The sequence below is a fragment of the Petaurus breviceps genome, unplaced genomic scaffold (assembly GCF_028583685.1).
Source record: "Petaurus breviceps papuanus isolate PSGF00001 unplaced genomic scaffold, PetGlider_PUasm1.0 181, whole genome shotgun sequence".
NCBI classification, from domain to species: domain Eukaryota; kingdom Metazoa; phylum Chordata; class Mammalia; order Diprotodontia; family Petauridae; genus Petaurus; species Petaurus breviceps.
Window position 1 is genome coordinate 17,418,893 of NW_027185784.1, and position 21,121 is coordinate 17,440,013.

The window sequence follows — 21,121 nt, forward strand, 5'->3', positions numbered from 1 at the left end:
CTATATTTGTCTTCATGAATATTCATAACATAGAAGACCTACCCATCTGATTCAAACAGTTTTAAGGTATTTAAATTGCCCCCAGCAGTTTGATAATAATGACAATTTAAATTCTGGATACTCTAGGTCTCTGGGGTCCCCAACCTTTGAGAGGAAATTAGCATATCATTCAATTCATTTATTTAACAATAACTTTATTGTCATTCCTTTGTATTTTAGATATTGTTCTTAATATTGTACATGCATTGCTTTCATTTTCAATTTTCCAAAGGAAGTATTTTTCCAAAAGAAAAATGATTTTTTTTTCAATTAGATCAAGGGGGTTACTGCTTTAGCTAATATTTTGGAATATTTTAGTTCAATTCAATATATGTATGTTTAGTGAGTGCCTCTGGTTTAGCCAGAACAATATTTTACTTTGAAGATCTATTTTTAACTTTATCCTTTCCCTACCAGATACTAAAAAGGAGATGCTTGACAGGAGATCACCAAAAAATGAAGAATATTTCTGGCACCTTTCTTCAAATGCTCTTTTCAATGACTTTGTGGACTCCACGGATAGAAATTATGTTATTAGCTTATCAGCCAAACTTTCAACAGAAGAAATACCATCGGTAAGAGTAGGAAAGATGGGGTAAAGGTGAAATTGAACATTGTAATATGTTATCTTAAAAAAGAGATTTAATGCTCTGAAAAAGGAACAGATTTCCCTAAAGACTCCTCTTGTCCATGCCAGCTGGGGACACATTCCTTCCCTTTTGCTGTCGGTACCCACTTAGATTTATAAGATGTCAGAGAGCAAAAGGACCCAAGATGCAAACCAAGGTTAGCTACTTCTAATCCAGGATTTATTCTCCTGTGCCAAATCAGATCCCTCAATAGCACAAGGTCTAAGAAAAGGGTGCACAATCTTAAATCTTATTAGACTTGATGTATTTATATATGTGAAACATTATAGCAATATATAATGTATTATACGTGGTGCTATGCATGTACACCATATGTTACATATGACATATGATTGTTGTGATATGATATATGTGTGTATATCATTATATGCATGATATATTAAAACTTTGGATCTTCAGGGCAAATTAACACGTCCCTTATTATCCTAGATCAGGTAATTTGACAATAGATCCAGAATGGATTCATTAAGAAGTTTTTTTAAAAGGCTATAATAAAATTAATGCTTTCAAAATTAGTGTTCTGAGAAAAGTTATTTTTTATTTAGTAATAATTTTCTATACTCTCCCAGTGCAGTGGATAGTTTTGCCATGAAACAGAAAAAAGCATTGACCTAGGTGTTAGGAGACAAGATGAGTCCTAGCTCTGCAATCAGATAGCTCTGTGACCTTAATTTAATTTGAACTTCAGTGTCCTCATCTCTAAAATAAGGATAATAATTGTATGACTTTACAGGGTAGTTATGAGAACCAAATGAAATAATGTATGTAAAGCAGTTTGTAAAACATTATTGAATAGAGTCACAGAATCTCAGAGTTGGAAGGGACCCTAGAGACCATTTAGTTCAAGTCATCTAACAACAAGAATCTATTCTATAAAACCTCTGGGAGGCGACTGTCAGCCACGTCTGGAATACATCCAGTGAGAGGGAAAACTCCCCATCTCCCAAGTCAATCCATTCCACTGTTGGGTAGCTCTGAGAGTTATGAATTTTTTTCCCTTTCTATCGAGCCTAAATTTATCTCTTTGCAATTTCCACCCCTGGTTCTACCCTCTGGCACAAAAGAATAATTCTAATCCCTCTTCATCGTTTGAGCTGCTCAAATACATGATACCTATCATATCTGCCTTAAATCTTCTTTTCTCTAGGCTAAACATAACCCATTTTCATGTAGCATGATATTGAGAACATTCACCATCCTCCCTGCCTTCCTCTAGAGGCCCACCTATTGATCATTATCCTTCCTAAAATGGAGTACCGCAAACTGAACCTAACACACTTAAGTGTGGTCTAATCAGGGCAAGGTAGAGTGGGACTGTCATGTGTGCCCCTGGTCCTGGACACTGGGCCTCTCTTAATGTTAGTTCTTTGTTACCATATCAAAGTTTTCCACTTTGTGTTTCATGATGTTCTCTATCTCTTGTTCAGTCATAAATTCTTCTCTTTTCCATAGATCTGAGAGGCAAACTATTCCTTGCCCTACTAACTTGGTTCTGGCATCATGCTTTATGGCTAAATCATGTATCCATTTTGACATTACCTTGCTATACAGTCTGAGACATTGGTTTATACTTAGTTTCTCCCATACTGTTGCCCAGTTTTCCCAGTGGTTTTTGTCAAATAGCTAGTTCTCATCCCAGAAGCTGGAATCTTTGGGTTTATCAAACAGTAGATTACTATAGTCATTTACCACTCTGTCTTGTGTACCTAATCTATTCCACTGATCCACCACTCTATTTCTTAGCCACTAAGCACAATATATAAATATATTACATATATTAATTATATATATATGTACACACATACACACACACACACACATATATAAACCTTAATCACTGAATGGGTACTGCCTCAATCAAACTGAGACCTGTTAAAGACCTTAGCTTGAAAGGTCAAGGTTCTACACTGTATCCTTGGCCATCTCCAGTTGTCTTAGTCCACATCTGGCCATTGGATTCTGATGGGGGCTCTAGAGGAGAAGGTGAGGCTGGTGACTTTGCACAGCTCTCCCTCACTTAAATCCAATTCACTTGCATGTCATGGCATCACTTCCCTGAGGTCACGGTCCTCTTCAAGAACAAAGGACAAACAGCATCTACAGCAAGCTACAGTTACTGTATCACACTGTTGACCCACATTGAATTTTCAGTTAACTAAAATTCTCCATATTTTTTCAGATGAATGTCTGTTTCCCCATTTTATACACATAATGTTGATTTTTTGGAATCTAAGTCTGAGGATTTACTTTTGGGTTCAAATAATGTAAGCCATTACAATGATACTAATCTATGAATTTGAAAAAGAAAAGAAAATTACCTGAGTCTGACCTATTTCTTGTGTTCATAAATTAGTTAACCAATATGACTTAGTATTAAATGCCAGCCTTGACTGAGAGTTAAAGTTATAGGGTGGTGTGTTCACTTTCCCTCTTCAAATGCATTTTTTTGTAATTATTGTAGAATGCTCCTCCACTAATATTCTACTCTAATGCCTCATTGTGGGATAGAGGTGACAGTCCCAGGCTAGACTAGAGAATCTAGTTCTAGCAGGTAGGCCCTACCAGCCAGGCTGAAAAACCTTTGGTCCTGGGCCAAGCAACAGACTGAATGAATGTCTATTATTCAAGGGGAAACCTCACAGTGTTTAGAAAGTCTCCATGATCAGAAAGCTGACAGTGAAGTAATGAAAAAAATTGGGCCACATTCATGAAGGCAATCTGTTAAAGATAAAGAGGATTTGTTTACCTGATTGGTGAAATAAAATAACCTCTCCAATGAAATCATGGATCTTTGGAAGTATTGTATTATAGAATACCAGGGGCTTGTAAAAGACTGAATTTGACCAGTGGATGAATGCAGGTCAGTAATTGCAGGTGTCACAAGAGCCTGTGATCGCAACTCCTACAAACTGTTTAGTCTTAGCTATAAGCCCCCTCCTCTTTCTCTGTGTTCACTGGTTCTGAGTCATAGCCCTCCACACTCATATTTGAGGCTTTGCCAGCTTGTGTAGAACCTATCAGAATTTGTGTTTTTCACTGGTATATTTGAAGATTTCTCAGTCTCACCCTTTCTAGGATGAAACATTAGATTTTTAGTGCAGCATTATCTGTCACTAAAACCTTCAAACTCTTCTGTGATGTATAAAGCATTGGCATCTGGTTACTTTCTGGGGGGAAAATGGAGCCCTGATCCTGCTCCCCTCCTGTCCCTGTCACATAGGTGAAATCATATTCATATGCTCCCCACCCCCAGATCAGATAGTTTCTACGGTACTCAACAACTCTGCAATTCTGTGACAACAGCATTCCAGACCCCCTCAATGCTAGAGTCATGGAGAACACTGATTCGAGTACTCTAAGACAGAAGCTTCAAACTCAAGGCTTAGTTGTGGACTGAAAAAGTCAAGAAACTTCAAGCAAATTAGGATAAAATTGGGAAATAAATGTTTAAGAAATTTAAACATACAATATAACCTAGATAAGGCTAATTTGTGATTTTATAAGTCAATAGGTCTCAGCAGGGATCTGTTTCTATTTGATTTTGACACTACTACCTCAAAGACAATTGAGGTGATCACTATATTTTTTTATGACTTAAATGGATTTCCCCACCTTTGCCCCCCTTCAGTTAAAAAAAATACACAGAGAGGTAATGAGGCCAGTAAATATGTATAGCTCCTGGATGTCTTCTCCAGTGTAGAATTCCCAGGGTCCCCTATTCTGGGAAGATGATGTAACATTTCCTTTTCTGTTAAATAACAGATTTTTACTGAGGAATAAGTGTTTCCTTAAATAAGACTTATCTGAAGTTTAACAGCAGCTCTGATACCGTTATCAAGGCAGTGGCGCTAGAACAGGGGCCCAGAAATAAGGGACAGAGTTGGCCCTGGGTTCTTATCAGCCCCTTGGTCTACACACTATCCCCAACTTTTGGGGATCCCCCAAGTTCCTTCACTTTGGATCCTTGGTTGGGCTCCTGCAGGCTGAACTAATCACCTTCCATGCAAGGGACATCTCTGATTTGGTCCTAAAAAGTAATCCATAACCTGGACAGTTACAATTTCTATGACAGCTCATTTATTAAAGCAACCCTGGCACAAGTCAAACACACATTTGTTGCCCTATGGGTTTCTACACTGGTCACATTTTGCATGTCTTGATTCCCAAGAAGTATCAAAGTGTTTGTTTGGGTCCCTCATTTTCTTTTTCAGCTCATTCTTCAGGAGAGAGGATGAACTGCCATCCTCCTCCTCCTTTTCCAAGGCTTACTTCCTCTCTGTACTGTAGCCCATGTTCACATTCTTGTTCAATTCCTTTGGCCTTTTTGGACCAATGCCTGACAAATCCAGTGGAGGAAAGACCGAGTCTTCCCTTGAACTTTTCTCTTTCCTTTGGACTGTTCATATTCTCCAGATACCAGGGCTTTAGCTCTCTCCTGACATTAGCAGTCCCTTCCAAGGGCTTCACTTTAGCTAGTCCTTTCCAAAGCTGTTGATGTAGAAGTGTGATGCCACAGTTTGAAGAAGTTCACCCAGATTTAGGTCAGAGGGCAGGGGTGCTACTTCAGAGTCTCTAGGGATTCCTCTGCTATGTCTTTGTTTTTCTTTGTTAAACTTACAGATTCAGTGGTGTCATAAAACTTCAGATATTCATGGGGTTTCATCACATTTCATAGTTTGTCTCTAAAGAGAAAGATTTTGATCTATCCCAGATCTCAGAGGTGGTGGGCAGATGGTGCAACGGAACAACAGAGTTAACATCCTTTGTCAAGCACTGCCCAAGAGCAGCTTTTAAAAAAGACTGGAGAGAAAATACGGAAGTTCCCACGATGTGCTGAACGACGGCTTTCCTGACATACTGGTTGCACATATTTTTGGCACAGATTGTGGGTTCTAACAAGTCATTGATGCTACTTCGATTGAAAACCAGTGTTTTAAATGGTGCCAAAAGACAGAAATAATCAGCACTTGACTATTTTTGTGACAGTTTGATTGCTTGAAAGTTTTCCTTCCAACAGTGACAGAAATTGATTTAAATAAATAATAAAACTTTGGTAACTGTTTTTAGAGGCAAACTTTGTGCTAAAGAACAAAATAAGTTAATCAGTTCATCTGCCTCTTCACATTCTGTTCTCTTTTCCTGGGATACCTTTTTCAAAAAAAAAAAAAAAGAAAGGGTATGATTCCTTTTCAAATGATCAAATGGTTGTTTTTCAAATCATTTCCCTCTCTTCCTTCAGGGTTGCTCCAAATTCACCTCCAGGATACCTTTTCAGAATGGATTTACATCTGATGAAACTTCATCTTTTGTTCTTTGAATTTCCATTATTAATTAATACCTAAGTTTTCCCTGATTCCACCTCTCCTTCCCTTTCCAATTCCTCTCAACTAAAAAGAATTTTTCCCTCCTCAAATGTTCTTTTAGCATTGTCTGGATCTAGCAAATGCCCATATTACATCCTACTTTGTATCATACTTCTGAGTGACTATACCTATTCTCTTACTGGATTGTACATTTTGGGAGGAGAGAGACTTTGTTCCTTTTCATCTTTCCTATCCCCAATTCTTTGTAAATATCACACACTTGTAAATGTTTTTTTGAATTGAGACAACTTTTCCCCCTGGGATTTATGAGAATCAAATGATTTATATTTATAACTATATCCCATAGGCTTACTGACCATTTATTCAAAAATACTTATTAAATAAATGCTACATGCAGACTATTTCACTGAAGGAAATTTAAAGGAAGTTCTCAAAGAGCTTACATATTATAAGGGAACTGACATGAACTAATAACAATAAATTATAAATGGGAATAGAACATAAGTCCATTAGAGAAGGGTATGAGATGCAAATTCCCAGGAGGAAAAGATAAGTCCTTAATAAGGAGATTAGGGAAGGATTCACAAAGAAAGTAGCTTGGAGGAGGATTTGGGAGGATGGGTAGAATTTCAACATGAGAAAATGCGGCTTAGGTCACTGTGAACATAGGAAACTTTCTTATTTTGATCTGCGTGCTTTAATCTATTATATATTCCTTGGCACATCTTGGCACAAAGATGCCCCATACATCTTTGTAAATCCTTCATAAGTATTATTGGCTTGAGGACTTTTTTTATTGCTTTCTTTTTCCTTCCCATTCTTTTCTCTCCCCTTATTCTTGTTCCTCTGCTTCTGATCTGCTTCTCCTTCCATTCATTTACCTCATGTCTATAAGATGTTCTTGTAGGGGCACTGGAAAGGACTCCATGCCTGTCCAGCAGTGGTTCCATTATGTGCCAAAGCTCTTTGAATGAAGCAACTCACCCCCAAGGTCGGAGTCATTCATTATCCAGTGCAGGACGGATGGGGTTTGTTAGCAGAGGCGGGAGGGCATCATGGCTCTCTTGGGCCTGTTAGAAGGGACACCATCTAGTCCAACTTGTGCTTGAACAAGGATCTGCTTTACAGTATCCCCAGCACATGTGCATTCCACTCTTATTGGAAAGCTTCCAGGGAGTCAGGGTAGCCCAGTGGATGGGGTGCCAGGCCTGGAGTTAGGGAGACTCCTGGATCTGACAATTACTACCTGTGTGGCTGAGGGCAAGTAATTGAACTTCTCTGTGCCTCTGTCTTTTCATTTGTAAATTAAAGGGGTCAGACTGGGGGCGGCCAGGTAGCACAGGGAGCAAGAGCACCGGCTCCAGCGTCAGGATGACCTGGGGATCGAATCCTGGACTCAGACACTTAGCACCCATCCAGAAACACCTGGCCGTGTAACCTTGAGCAAGTTACTTAACCGTGATTGCTTTAAAAAAAAATAAAATAAAGGGGTCAGACTTCATGGCCTCCCAGATGTCTTGAACTGATGATAACTGTGTCAGATCAAATGATACCGTGTCAATAAATTGTTCTCTAAACCGCAATGGCCTACACAAATGTCAGCTACTATTACTCTTATTGCTCTATACGCTGTGCCATCATCTTTTTAATTCCTTGATGTCTGCTTTTTTTTTAAATTAAATGAATTTTTCTCATTTAACAAAAATTATTTCCTCTCCCTTTAATCTCACCTTCCCCAGTTGAAAAAAAAAAAAACGAAACAAAGGAAACACCTGTAACAAATAACAAATAACAATTAAGCAAAATAAAGTCCCCCACTGGCCATGTTAAAAACATACTGTTTCTGGCTGTACCCGGGGCCCATCACCTCTGTCAGATGGGTAGCATGTTTCATCATGGTTCTGTGATTGGTCATGTGTTGTTTGGAGTTCTGAAGTCTTTCAAAGTTGGTTTGTCTTTATGCTGTTATCTAAATTGTTCACCTGGCTCTGCATGCTTAACTCTGCATCAGATCACCCCAGGTTTCTCAGAAACCAATCCTCTTCATCAGTTCTTACAGTACAATAATATGTCATTACATTCATGTGCCATAGTTTCTTTAGCTATTCCCCAAAGATGGACATTCCTTAAGTTTTCAGTTCTTTGATACCACAAAGAGAACTGCTATAAATATTCTTGTACATGTGGATCTTTTTCTTCTTTTCTTTGACCTCTTTGGAAGATAGACCTAGGAGAGTTATTACTGGGTCAAAGAGTATGCATGTGCTCTTTTTTATATGAATATAACTGGTGATCATATTTCTTGCCTAGGAAGTTATTTCTATGCAGAAACGGCGTGAGGCAGCTCGTCATGCCCTAATGGGAAAAGTTCCCCCAGATTGTACCATTCTTTTTCAAAGGTAATGTATAATTTTGTTTCAAGTAAGTTTTCAATCCATGCATTTTTATCATCCTTTCAAATTTCCAGTGTTTATGTATACCGTTTCTGTCCTAAATTACCGATAAAAATGAGAAATTTCCCTAGAGAACATTATATTGTCAAATTGGGCCAATTTTAATACAACCATATTCTTTTTAAAATTTCTCATTATTCTGTACTTAATATAATAAATATGCTTTTATTAAAAATAATAAAAATAGATGTAGTAAGTTACAATTAAATAATAATTTAGTGTCTTGACTTCTGTAAAGGCAGCAAAATGTGGTGGGTAGTATATAGCCCTTGGAGTCAAGAATGTCTGGGTTCAAATCCTTGCTGAGATATATTCCAGCTCTATGACCCTGGATGCATCATTTAACTTCTCTGTGTTTCAGTCTCCTTTGTAAAAACAGGGAGGGGCAGCTAGCTGGCACAGTAGGTAGAGCACCAGCCCTAGAGTCAAGAAGACCTGAATTCAAATGCAGCTTCAGATAGTTAATAGCTGTATGACCCAGGACAAGTCACTTAACCCCAATTGCCTCCAAAACAAACAACAAAAAACCCAGGGTATTGTACTTGATAACCAGTTTTAAACTTATTAGCCTATGACCTCTGGGTATTTTGAAGCACAATACTAAGAGAAACACCTGTTAGTATCTGAATATCCGTATCCCACATTCCCAATGTTTGTCCATGAAGGTTAGTTTAACGAGTTCCATTATTCCTTTTTTCAGGTAATAGAGGAAAACTGACTTCCCATGTATATCCTTTATTCTCTGTTCAATCTGGTTTTCCAGATTTCCAGTTTTACTTGCTTATACACTGCAGAAACATAATATTACTTCTTGGAAAGGCAGCTATGCAGGTGATACAGCTGTAAGTTGGGGACAGGCACTCCTCCTTGGCTTGCAGTCTCTGGTGAGCTATGCTACAAGGCTGGACTTGTCTGCTTAGTGTCCCCTGACAGGCTTCTGGCCATCTCTTTGTGTAGACAAGACCAAGGATGGTGTAGCAGCAAGCACCCCAGTGTCCCCAGGGTGGCTGCCAACACAGGTTCTTGGATCTGCTTTGATAAAGGAAAGCAACTCAAAATGGGTTAACAAGCTTACTTTAATCAGTCAAACATATATCGTTTACCTAGTTCAGGGAGAAAAGGTCAGCACCCCGAACTTCAGAGTATACAGACAGGATTATCAAGACAGAGAAAGAGATCAAGTAGACAGGTTTCCAAACTGTCCAACCATTACATCCATACCAAATCAACTTCTGGGTTTTTCAAACCCGGGGGGCTCTCAACAACGGCTTCCCAGAGTCTCATCTGATCAAATCATGGAACACTTCTCAAAGTGAGCCCCAAAACAAAGCTACACATCAGGGCTTATATAGCCTTCTCCTGGCTCAGAGAATGTAACAACCTTCTGGACCCACTGGCCAATCAAAAAGTATCTACTGAAAAACAAGCCTCCCACCCCAGGCTCCAGGTGCACTTTAGCCTAGGGGCAGGGAAGATCTTAAAAATTTACATTCCCATTACAGGTGGCAGAATGCTTCTTTTTTCATTTCTCCTTAGATTTCTTGATCATTTTATTTGGTGGGGTTTTTTTTTTCATCCTTGCTGAAGTAGTTATGAGAAAACTAGGTTGTTTTCCTTCTGCTTACTGTGTCAACTTGAGGAGAATTGTAGTTTACTTACAATGCTGCCCCATCTGTAACAAGAATTAGGGGGAGGGATATAATGGAGTAAATGTGTGGTTGGGAAAAGCAGATGAGTTGATCATGCAATTAGAATAAAGAATATTAGATGCACAGCTCAAGTACTCTTCAGGTAATAATTATGACTGACTTATCTATTAGGCAGCTAGGTGGTACAATGTTTAAGAGCACTGAACTCGGAGTAAGGAAAGAGCCGAGTTCAAATCCTGCCTCAGATACTAGCTGTGTGACCTAGTCTCAGTCTCCTCATCTGTAAAATGGGAATAATACTAGCACCTGCCTCCCAGAGATGTTGTGATAATCTTTGTAAAATGCCTAATACAAAACAGGTACAATATAAAGGCTAGCTGTTATCATTATTCCCTTCTTGGCAGTATGTCCACAGCTTGGGTAGCTACCACTAAATGAAGGGTGTGGTCTCTGCTTCTGACTGTATGGGGCAAATTGGCTCGCTTCAGGGATTAATAACCAAGAGGGCAATTGTTAGGCATTGCTTCATCCTGCTCTAATCCTTTTTATTTTTAGGAGAAATATTTGCTCTCCCTCTTCTGGTATCCAGATACATCAGGCTTCATGTCTGCTCTGCATAATTTTAACCTGTTCTGCCCTGCTCTGACTCTTGACATCAAAATGCTGCTAAATTCCCATGCCCACTGTTTCAGCTTATTGAAAGGAAAGTATTCATTTGACTGGAGTTCATTTTCTACCTACCCTTTCCCTTTAGAGTGGTATGGGCTTTCTGATACTCATGGCTTTTAGAACCAGTTCTAAAATGCTTTTTCAGCCTTGTGTGCTTATTCTCCATCTAATGGAAAAAAACAGAAAAGGAAGAAAAAAAAATTCCAATGTGATTCCCTGAGTTAGTATCAAACCCCTTGGTAATCTCCTTGAATCAAGAAAAGGTTTCCTTGGCAACCATGATTCTATTCAAGTCTCTCACCTATACAGAATCACAGAATGCTACCTCTTCTCTCTGTATCAATGCAGATAGGGTGGTTTGTTTTTTTTTGTCTGATGAATTGTGCGGCTTCTATAATTTTTTTTTAAACTTAGCTTTCGGCTAGAGGCTTCATAACAAGGCCAAACTCTTTTTCTTCATGAACATTTTAAAATCCATTTAACACAACAGAACTATTTAAAGAGAGAGATGCAGTTATTTCCTCATGTGGTATCCATGATTAATAAGAATAGATTGTAGTAAGGGGACATTTGAAAATGTACAAGCAAGGGAAGAAATATTAATTTTCCTTGCAATTTGAAATAAGCGGAAAAGTAGATGATATAATTATAGGATTAGAGCTATATCCACAATACCCATGGATCTAAGATTGGCCCTTAACTTCAGACCTTGAAGGAGGAAATGTTTTGCCTACAATGTATGTTCTCTTCCCCTGTGCAAATTTACCCAATCCCTAGCTCCTTTCAAGGCTCAGCTCAAGTGTTACCTCATCTAGGAGGCCTTCTCTCCGTATATGTAGAGGTATAGGCATAGATATAGGTATGTACATGACACATACATGTGCATGCATGCATATGCATATATTTGTATCTATATGTGCATTATATATTTATTTATTTTGTGTGTGTGCTTATCTGTGTTCATTTTGTTTCCCCAAATAGAATATAAGCTCCTTGAGGCAAGGACAATTTCATTTTTGTCTTTTCAGCCCCAGCACCTAGCATAGTCAGACGCATACTAGGCATTAATAAATTCTCGTTGAATGGTTAAAGGCCTGCATGGTGCAATAGATTGTGTATAGTAGGGACTCAGGACACAGCGACATACTCCTTATTTTGCCACAAATTTGCTGCATGACCTACATTAACTTTACCACTCTGGGCTTCAGTTTCCTCCATAAAATAGGGAAATAACATCAGATGATCACTCAGGTCCCTTCCAGCCTAAATTTTCTGTAACATTCTAATGTAAAGGAGTACCCCTTCATATTGGGACAGTTTTGCTAACTGAAAGGGACAAAAGACGAAGATAAATGTGAGACTTAAATATTTGGAAGAAAAGAAATCCACCAAAAAAGCAGTCCACAGAGACAAGGCACTTCCTCAGTGCAGAGATGACCACAGTGTATTGTTTCCCATCATCTAATCTGCATTCAACTAGCCAGAGAACTTTGCAACTGAAAGTTGGGGAACAGTGAACCCCAGAAAAGTTCTGAGATTATTAGACAAAGGCACATTGCCTAGCAGGAATAAGGACTTGGTTAATCTCCATGAGTTAAAGGAGAGGTCTGTGACTAAAAGGATCTTGCTTTGAACCAGGAAGGTTGGTCTAAGAAAAGGTCTCAGTGCTGATGGAAGGAAGACTATCTTAATCTGTGTTGTCACCTGTTTTCTGGAAAAGCCAGTTGATAGAAGAGAGGCTATACCTCTCTCTCTCTCTCTCTCTCTGTCTCTCTCTCTCTCTCTCTCTCTCTCTCTCTCTTTCTCTCTCTCTCTCTTTCTCCTTCTTCCCCTTCCCCCTCGCCTCTGTCTTTGTCTTTCTGTCTCTCTGAAACTGTGTGCATTAGTGAGAAAGTGTGTCCTAAGTTTATGGATAATTTATTTTCGCTTTGTCTCTTTTTAGTCAATGTTTTAAGAGTTAATGAAAGAAGGTTTTTGTTATATAGGACTGTTCTCTTGGAGTGGAGAGAGGGAAGGATTCAGGAGGAAATTTAGGTGATAAAAATCAAAAGACCAATTAAAAATCTGGTTGTTTTTTGTTTGTTTGTTTGTTTTTGGGAAAAAAAAGAAACCCAAACCAGGTAGTAGAATGAGCTGTGGCTGATTTATGGGAAGCCATAAATAAATAAAAGCCATAAATAAAGCTGGGACTCAGGAATGAGAGTATAAAGTAATAGAAGAATAGCTGGCCCCCAGGATCATCCACAGAAACTTGAGAGAGTTAGTTGTACCTGTTGCTGCCCCTCTGAAGGACCTCCAGTGTGCCAGCATGGCATCCAGTTCAGTGAGTAAATTAAACCAGAGGGAACAGAGGGTAGAGGGAAGAGGGGTGGGGAGGAACCTGCTACATTAATATTCTACTGAGAATAGAATCTTAAAAAATGTTTTGAAACACGACTATATCAAACTAACTTTAAGCTCATAGAAGTTTATCTTAACTTTCAATTCCCTTTCTTTTTGACTTGAATCTTATCTTTTATGTGCCCATAATTTAGTCAAGCAACAGTACACTGAATTGTTGTATGCATTCACATGGCTACAAAACAGATTGGATAAAACTGGTCCCATTACATAATCATGCTTCACGAGCTTATTTGGAGGAATAAATCAGATAATATGCCTTAACTCTGGCACTGTTGCCCAAAAGATCATTGAATAATTACCAGAGACCAGACATGTTCACGATATCAGTAAAGGATTTTTTTCAGAGCTTAATGTACCTCCTGTTTTGGCACATTGTCGAGATTGTGTGTTCAGTATAGAGTGGTAGAGGTAAGTGCTAACCACCACTCTCAGAGGTACCCAAAATAAATAGGAAGATTCAATGTGAGAGTCTTACCAGCAAACATAGTGATAAGAACACTGGACTTGGAATCAAAAGACCAAATATAGACATCTGCATGACCACAGACAATTCAGCTAACCTTGCTATAAACCTTTTTGTGATCTATTAAATAGGAATAATAATACTCCTACTATCTTCTCAAAGTTGTTGAGGAGGAAACATTTTTTACGAGCCTTAAAATACCGTGTTCTAATGACTGTTTTTTATGATGAACAATTGAAGGAACTGGGTCTGTTTTGTCTGACAGAGAGAAGGAAAGAAGGAAAGAGAGGGTGAAAGGAAGAATGAGGGAGAAAGAAAGGAAAGAGAAAAATAAGGAAGGAAGGAGAGGGTGAAAGGAAGAAAAAGGGAGAAAGAAAGGAAAGAGAAAAATAAGGAAGGAAGGAAAGGAGGAAGAGAAAGAAAAGAATGAATGAAAAAGCATTTCATAAGTGCCAAACCCCATACCAAGTGCTGGGAATACAGATAGAAAAATAAGGCAATGCTTGTTCTCAAGGTACTCATACTCTTAACTGAGGGATATAATAATTAAACTCTTTTTTTCTGCATTACTGCAAAGAGTAGACATAAGAAGCTATAAAGAGGCAGATTTCAATTCACTATAAGGAAGGATTTTCTATTCATTAGAACTAATTATGGAAAGGCCCACATAGCAAGGTGATATAGTGGATAGGGGGCTGGGGCTGACGTCAGGAAGACTCCTCTTCCTGAGTTCAAATCTGACCTCAGATACTTAATAGCTATGTGACTCTGGGCAAATCGCTTAACCCTGTTTGCCTCAGATTCCTCATCTGTAAAAATTGAGCTTCAGTAGGAAGTGGCAAATCACTCCAGTATCTTTGCCAAGAAAACCCAAATGGGGTCATGAAGAGTTGGACATGCCTAAAAAATGACTGAACAACCATGGAAAGGCCATTTAATGAAGTAGGTGAGGACCTTATTTCTACAGAAGACAAATGACCACCTGTCAGGGAAATTTTAGAAGGAGTTTCTGCATGGACAAGAACATAGGCTCATACCACCGTGGTTTTAGAGTCTAAAGGCACTTAGAGTTCATCTAGTCCAATGAAAGCATGGTGGCTCAACGTGTGAAAGTAACCCAAGGTCATACAACTGCTAATTCAAAGAACCAGGATTTCAATCCAGGTCATCTAATTCCAAAACCAGTACTCTTTTAACTCTACCATACCAATAATCTCTAATGTCTTTTTCAATTCTAAGGTTCCAAGATGGTAAATTTTGGTAGTAGCACTGGGACAAGTACTTAAAATCCATGACTCCCAAAGGAGGGAAAGGAGAAGAGAGGAACATTAGAAGATCCTTACCTCCCCCAGTGAACATGTCAGACCTGTGCCTTCCATAACCCCCTTGACCACAGTCTAAAAGTACCACTGGCTGCTAACTGGTACAATGTGTAAGCCTTAAGTCATATATGAGTATGGCATATGGCTGATGATATTTCACTTTAGTTCATCTGATAAGAGACTAGTCATGAATCTGTACCTCACTATTGGTTAAATATCATCCCTAAATGATTTACTCTGCCCAGCTGTATATACTAACAAGCAACGTTTTGTTGTAGTATTTATATAGAAGTCTAAAATCAAAGAAAGGAAATGTTGTGAAAGCCCAAGCATGGTGTGACCTGCTGATGCTGACAGTAGAGCTGTAGGCATGATTCTAAATGGCCCTTGCACCCCTTTTTTCCTACTTTTTAGTTGGCTTACTCACCCTACCTTGCACTCATGTCGATAGGTCTAGGGGAGGGGAGAGTTTCTGAGAAAGTGGTTGGCTATGGCCACCATATTGCTACTACTTTCTCTGAGTCCTAGGGGTAACCCTGGTGTGTGTGTGTGTGTGTGTGTGTGTGTGTGTGTGTGTGTGTGTTTGGAAACACATTCCTACTTGCTACCACTGTAGTTATTGAACTCTCATAAGTGTGTTTTATAATTACATAAATCAGGCACAATTATAACATTGACTCTTAAACATGAAATATTTATTAAATGGGAAGGTAACAGCAAGAATATTCATAATATATAGTCAATAGAAGACAAAATCGGGAATAACCAAAATATAACCATGCGACCATAAACCTGGAAGGCACTCTTCTATCCATGCACAAATTGTCTTTGGGAGAGAGTAGGCATGCACAGAAATCTAGCCATAAGGAACATGAGTAGGGCTACCCATGTGCCTAGGGCAACTCATAACTTTGGTCTACAAGTCCTTTTTTTAGGAAACAGTCTCTACTACTCATATCCTGTTCCACTTCTGAGCTTTTTCACTCTCCTGAGGGGCTGCTGAAATAGTACTAAACTGAAAGCACTTTCCTTAAGTCTGAAATCTGCCAACTGAATCCAATCTTTTCTTTATGGGCTATAAGGGGGTTTCCCCTTTTCAAGATGCCACTAAAGGTTAATGTGGACAAAACCCTGAGGGATTCCCCCCTCTCAAGCTGTAGTCTTGTCAAGCAATGCAGCCTCTCCCTAGCCTGATCTGATTTCTCCAATCATTTCTTAACAAAACAGTGCATCAGTACTGCTGGCAGTAAAGCAGATGCAAAGCCTTTTCTTCCTTAGTCTGCTTTTTCCTCTGGAGTTACAGAGGGCAAAGCAAGCAACCCTCTGAGAGCTTTTCCCTCCTTCACGTTGTAGAAGGTGCCAGTGGCCAGAAAGCTTCACACGGGAGAAAGATTCTACTTTCTTCCAATCAGTTTCTAGCCAGTACAGAGACTCCCCCCCGCCCCCAGCCCCCAACAGATGGAAGTACGTGCTAGACTTTATTCGGCTCCATCAGTGGGCTCTGCCCAAAGCAGTTCTTATCTGCTGATTCTCCTTCATTCTGCTTCTTTCAAACACCATGGGGTAGTGGCGAGGGGGAGTCTTTGCCATCGGTTTCTCTCTTCAGGCAACTGCTGTATCTTCTCCCCTTCTCATCTCCTACAGCTTCTAATGCCTCACATCAGGCCTCCTCATGAGTGCTGATCTTTCTCTAACTCATATTGGGAAAAAAAAACCCACAGTTCAATCAGGCATAACACAAACATATAATATATAATTTTCTCATTATCCCCAAATAGTTTTATGATTTAGTTTCTCAGCTATATCCTTCACTTGAAAGAACTGATGGCCAACAGCACACTGCAGCCACCCCCCTATACCCCTATCGCCCTCTACTGTTTAGTAGTTATGTCTCTGAGCTGCTTTCAAACAGGTTCTCTTGGTACATCTATCTGAGAGCCAGTTTTCTCTCAGGTCCTCAGAATGGTCTCAAGTGAGTCTTTGTAACATGCATGTCCTTTTCCTGACCCCTTTCAGCAACTGAAATGTCCATAAATGAAAGGGGGCAATACTTTACATGGGAATAATATGAGCTGACAGAAATGAGAAAGCCATAAGAGAATAGGGAAGCCTTAGACAGATTACTACAGGCAGTAGATGAAGTTCCTGGAGATAAAAGACCTGATGAAAGATTATGGAATATTACAGAAGGAAGCCTGGCATTCTCGGCAAACTTGGGGGAGTTCTAATTGGGAGAAAGGAGTGGATGATGGTGTATCATGCAAAGAAAATAAAAATCAATGCTAGATGAAAGGTTAGTATAGTCTGAGGAGAAATTTAATTTTCATGTTCTGCTACCACTAACTAATCAAAGGAATCCTCAAAGACTGTCAGTCAGATTGGCATCTGCTGATCTCACTGCTGGTGTTATGATATATAAAGAAAGTGTTTCTTTTGGACTAGCAAGCAAGAGTCCTTAAGATAAGTGAGTGGTTCTCATCCTTTGAATTTAAAGATGAAAGTTTAGGCTTTAAATTGAATCTAATATTTATAACTAGGATGGAAGATGGATCTGAAATATTTATATTTTTCTTTTCCTATACTATTTTGACCAAAGGAAGTCTGGGGAAACTTGAAGGGTAAAAATGGTGGAGTCGCCATTCTTGAGGTGAAAACAAGGCCAAGACTTTAACTGATATATAAGCTGCCCTCATTAGGTGCTCAAAGAACACAATGGATGGAGGAAGGATGAAGAAAGCAATTTACCTTAGATTTGAAGCATAGGAATGCATGGATGGATGAATGAATAAAAGAATGCAGTGAATGAAAATGCATTCATCAATTACTATGAAGATAGGAATGGAAAAGTAAGACTGTCCTGTTGTCTGGGGTTGGTTGTTTGTGGCTCAATGGTTTCAGTCACATTGGACTCTTCATGACCCTATTCGGGGTTTTCTTGGAAAAGATACTGGACTGGTTATCCATATCTGTCTCCGGCTCATTTTATGGATGAGGAGACTGGGGCAAACAGGGTGAAGTGACTTGCCCAGGGTCACACAGCTAGTCAGTGTCAGAGTCCAGTGCTCTATCCATGTGCCACTTAGCTGCTCGGCTCTTTGGGGTGTTCAAACTCTACTAGCAGAAGAAAACACATATAGAAGACTTTAGTTATTCAGTCAGATAGGAAGGACCTCTAGGCCTTAGGCTGCACTAGCAAAGTGGATAGCAATGCATCTTCTTTAATGTTATTTCCATTGATAAAAGTCTAGTTTTAATGTTTAAAATCTATTTCTTGTATTATTGCTGGGCATTAGATAGTTAATGCAGAGAACAGCCAACTAAGAATCTACAGAACTGGTTTCTAGCTCTGAAATTATTTCCCTGTGTTGTGTGAGCAGATCTTTAAGATGAATTTGATCAAAGAGATTTGAGGGCATATCTCAGAACCTCTGATACGAAATAATTGCTTAATAGAGTTTGTCCCTGGATTGTATATAGAAAATAGTTATGCAGAAGAGAGTTGAATGTAATAAGAATTCAGAGATGGTTTGAAGAACTGAGAAGAGAATCATCTAAAATAAAGAATTTTTTTAATTAAGAACTACTTATCTAACATCTTCCAAGACTACTAATTTAGAAATTAATCTTAATTTGAGAAAATTGCATAGTCACAGGCCTTTGGAAATATCTACATTGAATATTATTTCTGCACCATTAGATTTTAAGCCAGTTGGGTCATCTCTTTTCCTATTCATTTAGGAGTTAGACCAATGGAAATTTTGCATGTTGCCTTGGCATTCAAGGCCTTCTGCAACCTGGTTCGTTCCTACCTTTCCAGTCTCATTTCATATTATTTCTCTTCATGAGCTCTGTCTCAACCAAACTAAATTACAAACTACTCCCTAGAATGGGAGTATTCCATATTCTTTTTTTTTTTTTTTGCCTTTTGGAGGGGGAAGACAGGGCAATTAGGGGTTAAGTGACTTGCCCAAGGTCACATGGTTAGTAAGTGTTAAGTGTCTGAGGCAGGATTTGAACTCAGGTCCTCCTGACTCCAGGGCTGGTGCTCTATTCATTATGACACTGTAGCAGCAAGCACCCCAGCATTCCCAGGGTCGCTGCCACCACAGGTTCTTGGATCAAATCAACATCTGGGTTTCAACATCTGGGTTTTTCAAAGCCAAGGCGGGGCTCTCAACAACGGCTTCCCAGAATCCAGATCAAATCACAGAACACTTCTCAAAGTGAGTCCCAAAACAAAGCTACACATCAGGGATTATATAGCCTTCTCCTGGCTCAGAGAATGTAACAACCTTATTGACTCAATGGTCAATCAAGAAGTATGTACTGAAAAACAAGCCTCCCACCCCAGGTTCCAGGTGCACTTTAGCCTGGGGGCAGGGAAGATCTTTAAAATTTACATTCCCATTACAGCCACCTAGCTGTCCCAGACACTCTATATTCTGACTCTTTCCATTCAAATAAGCCATTTTTGTGCCTAGAATGCTGCCACTTCCTTACTACCTCTCAGAAACCTTGTATTGTTTTGAAACATCAACTCAGGTGCCACCTCCTGTGTTTTAAAGCCCCACCTGATTCCGCCATCCATAAGCATTCTAACCTTCTTCAGTTTCCCTAGCTCTATCCTACTTACCCCATTCTGGCTCTGCAATTCATATGCCCTCTACCTCCTTCAGTTTCCTCATTTGTAAAATGGGGATGATAACTACCTCCCAGAGGCTGCCGTAAGGATAAAATGAGATATTTGTTAAAGTATCTCACAAACCTTAACAGAAATGCTAGTTCATCTTACTGTTTTCCATTTTTCTGTTGTACGTCCTCTTCTCCAACAGGGGGTGCTTTATTTTAGTTTTTGTATTTCCATTGTCTCGCATGGGACCTCAGATTGAGTGGGCGTTTAATAACTGTTGGATTGTGTTTAGTGAATATTCAAAGAACTACTGTAGAGTGCACACTAATTTCAGAGAAAATAGTATGAAAGTGATAGTTCAATGGGTGAGAAAGATTTTCTTAGTGTTACTTGTTTAATCTACTAATTATTGTATGTGTAAATATGCTAGTCCAAGATGAACCCTAAAGGACCTTTTCACAAGTGAGCCTATTGCACTATACCTCAAAGATTTTCTATGTTTTGCATGTACTTTCTTTTATGATTGCCTTGAATCTTTTCTTATCCTTTTAATAATTCATAGAATTAACATGAATTAAAAGTTTTAATAAATTAGAATTTTCCTCATTTTTTCTGGTTCTTTCAGGGGTCCAGTACCAACCCCATTATCAGCCATTGCTCATCTCGACCGAATCTCACCTACAAGGCTGTGGGCTAAAAATACATTTGATGAGGAGATCAACCTTACTCCCCCACCATGCTTTTCTGAAGGAGTCAGGTAAGCAGAAATATTTTCTTGAAGGAAGTAAGACACCTTCTGCATGCTATTAATAATGATTATACCTTTGACTAGTTGGCAGATGTAGTATGATTAAATCACCTGAGACGCGGCCTAGCATAGTAAGAAGAGAACTTTATTTTGAGTCAAAAGATCTGAATACTTTCAGTGCTTATATTTTCCTTTGCCTACTCTTTTATTTATTTTATTTGCATGTGTGTATGTACACTAAAGAGAGCCAGGGAAATCTATGTCTTAACAAATGCACTAAATAACAAGCAGGATAAACTAGATGGAAATCCTAAGTAAGAGAGTATATTTGACTCCCGAATTATTACTGAGACTTGGTGGGATATGGGACTCATGACTAATTTGGCTATGGAAGGTATGTTTTATTTGCAGGGACAGAATAAAAGGGAGAGAGGAAAATTACATTATATGTTAAGAATATATGCTCATAAAAGGAAACCTAGTAATCTGAGAAGAGAAAGCTATTGGGGAACTTTTAGGTTAGAGGTGAGTGAACGTAGAACAAGTAGACTCCCTGTGCAAAAAGAGAGATTAAGAGTTAAGGCAACAAATCTGATAGGGAAATAGGATATTGCAGTGATGCAAACTTAACTATCCAGACATTTGTTGGTGTGTTCTCTCTGTCAAAAGCAGGACAGCTAATATATTTATGACTTATTTGTGATGATTTCATCCTTTGCAAGACGGAGGAAGTGAAAAGGGGAGCTACTACCCTGGCCTGGATTCAGCTAA

The 21,121-nt window shown here is 39.0% G+C and overlaps 1 protein-coding gene across 1 annotated transcript in view; it reads left to right on the forward strand.

Moving 5' to 3' along the window:
- The window catches only part of LRGUK (leucine rich repeats and guanylate kinase domain containing), a 127,847-nt gene that overhangs the window by 86,933 nt on the left and 19,793 nt on the right, over nucleotides 1-21,121 (forward strand). The window contains exons 16-18 of the mRNA XM_069087259.1: nucleotides 457-614; nucleotides 8,324-8,412; nucleotides 20,228-20,359. Of these exons, the coding sequence (XP_068943360.1) occupies nucleotides 457-614; nucleotides 8,324-8,412; nucleotides 20,228-20,359 (379 nt within the window). The remainder of the gene's footprint in view (nucleotides 1-456; nucleotides 615-8,323; nucleotides 8,413-20,227; nucleotides 20,360-21,121) is intronic.